Consider the following 2,516-nt stretch of genomic DNA (forward strand, 5'->3'; position numbering starts at 1 on the left):
TATTCTGTCAGGGAGTTTCAGATAGACCTTTTTGTTGTTTTTAATATATTGACAGCTGAAGCATGGCTTGGTCGGGGAAAAAAAAAGGTCTTCTTATGGTTTATCTTCCACACGCTGGATCAGGATCATGGCAGAGTGGCTCTTTTGGGTCTAATCCTCTTGCGTGTGCCCTTTTAAGTAGTTCAGCTGTGAGGCTTCCTCACTTAGTTTTTATTTTCCCTCTGCTGTGCCTGCCTGCCAGGGTGGGCTGCTGATCGCCACCAAGGTTTCTTGTGCCATGTAGCGATTGTTTCTTCGTTGTTTCAAAACGATGTCTTCTGGAGTAGCTGCCTTCTGAGATTTCTTTTCTAGCTCTGTAGTAGCGGAAGGAGAAGAAAACATGCCCCTTCTGATTTTTATCATTCTTCCCTTGATGAATTTCCATAGTAGTTTTATTAAAAACCTTGGGAAACATCTAACATAAATAGCATGACATTACAATGGCGGAGCCCTTTGGGCTTCTGGAAAGCACAGGGAGAAGGGGAGAGGTTTCTGCTGTGAAGTTAGTAGTGAAAGGGAGACTTGCGTTTCTGAGTTCATCCCTAGCTGTGCCGTACACTGGCAGATTGGTTGCTGATTCCCTGCAATAGAGTGTGTCTAACTCTCTGAGATCACACAGTCGATATGAAACCAAGGCCTAAAGCTACATCATCTTCAAATTTGAGTCTTCCTCACCACTCACTGCCTCCACGAGGTGTTTTAATCTCCTCTTTGGCTATTTGTCCCCTCTCCCAAGTCAACCAAACAGGAAGGTAGTATATGTGTAAATAAATCAGAAGAGATCTCATACTTCCTTTCTGAAATCTTTTTAAACTCAGCCTTCTGTTTGTTAGCGTGCCTTCAACATTAGATTGAAAGTTAATTTCTGTCTTGTGTCCGCTTTCCACCTCAGTGAAGGAGCTGGAATTTGGAGGTGCTCTCTGGGAGCAGCCTGAAATCTGTCACAGGGCAGGGCTGCAGCTGAGCTCTTGTGAGTGCACTCCTGCAAGTGGACTCTGACTGGGCTGTGGAAGGGATCTTGCCTTATGCCCACTTGGAACAAGAAGGGATCTGCGCTGTTGGATTCAGTGAGGACCTGCCCCTGGGGACAGTCCATGTGCTGACCTGCTCCTGCCCCTGGGGACAGTCCATGTGCTGACCTGCCCCTGCCCCTGGGGACAGTCCATGTGCTGCCCGTCTCCTGTCAAGTCCAGGTTGCCTGTTGTGGGTTGTTTGCAGGCGTGAGCTCCAGATCCTCAAAATGGAGACTTCTCCCTTCAGGCTGGAGAATTCTCCCGTCAGGCTGGTGTCAAAGATGGCTTCCCAGTCCAAGTGCCCTTCCAGTGATCCCAGCTCAGTCTGCTCATCCTGGCTCAGCAAGGCAGGGTTGGAAAGCTGAGGCTCCTTAGCCATTTGCTTGAGCGAGGCCTGCTTGCGCTTGTGCCCTGCTGGATTGGAGTTCAGGTTGCCGGTGACTTCTTCAGACTCTTCCAGCAGCTGCCACAACTCCACATTAATGTTGAGGATGTTATTGGAGGTGGAAGCCGAAGCAGATGGGCTGGTGACACGCTGTGCTTCTTGCTGGGCTCTTTTGGTGAAGGCCGGGTGGATCTGCACTGGGGTCATTCTCCGCTTTTTGGAGACACCGTTCTTGAGCCAGTTGGCGTATTGGGGGTCAAGCTTCCAAAAGCCACCTTTCCCTGGCTTGCCCTTCTCCCGAGGCACCCTGATGAAGCACTTGTTCAAGGAGAGGTTGTTCCGGATGGAATTCTGGACCCAAAAGGGAAAAAAAAAACAGGTTGAATGCTCGTCTGCTGCTGCAGCCACTACCTGTGTGGAGAGGCTGATTTATACAGTCCCAAGACTCTCCCCAGCCCTGCAAGAGGCCATGAAGAGCCTTGTGAAGACATTAGATGGTGAAGAAGCTAGAGACCGCTTCGCCGGCAGCACTAGTAGGGCTGCAGCAACTCTTTTTTCAAGGGCTCTACAAAGTGTTGGTTAATGTTTATAGGCATATTAAGTTATTTGAGAAGGAGCATATATCTTCCCACAAATGCAGGGGAGGAATGGAGGGGCAGAGACTGTCAGAGTTCACAAAGACATGTTAACCCTTTATCAAACTCTGTCACTCTGAGCCCAGAAAAGCATAAGAAACTGATCCCACAGTCTTTGCTCCTTCAGCACCATTTGGATAAGCAGAATGATGGAAAACATCACTGAATCAATATTCCAGAAGAGTAAAGACTATGAAAAACTAATTCTTATCACTATTTCTACAGGTATGGGGAGTTTAGGTCAAATAGTTTTAAACATGAGCCTGTACTGCTTTGGAATTTCTGTAAGACTAGTTCGATAATAGAGTTACAATTAAAAAAGCCTTAAAAATAGTGAGAACTAATAGCGCAAAGTGAACTTCACATTAGTCAGTTCACACAGGTCTTTCTTTAAAGCAAGTTATCAACACCTTGTTTTTAATCACATTGAAAAGGGAGATAGCA

The 2,516-nt window shown here is 47.0% G+C and overlaps 1 protein-coding gene across 1 annotated transcript; it reads right to left on the reverse strand.

Moving 5' to 3' along the window:
• Positions 1-1,062: 1,062 nt before the first annotated feature.
• Positions 1,063-2,205, reverse strand: LOC141918731 (forkhead box protein J1-B-like). Its single transcript, XM_074813599.1, has 3 exons — positions 2,183-2,205; positions 1,873-2,002; positions 1,063-1,788 (listed from the first exon to the last, which is right to left on the reverse strand). The coding sequence occupies exons 1-3, from the start codon at positions 2,203-2,205 to the stop codon at positions 1,063-1,065; spliced, it is 879 nt and encodes a 292-aa protein (XP_074669700.1).
• Positions 2,206-2,516: the final 311 nt, after the last annotated feature.

This window comes from Strix aluco, chromosome Z (assembly GCF_031877795.1).
Source record: "Strix aluco isolate bStrAlu1 chromosome Z, bStrAlu1.hap1, whole genome shotgun sequence".
Classification (NCBI taxonomy): Eukaryota; Metazoa; Chordata; class Aves; order Strigiformes; family Strigidae; genus Strix; species Strix aluco.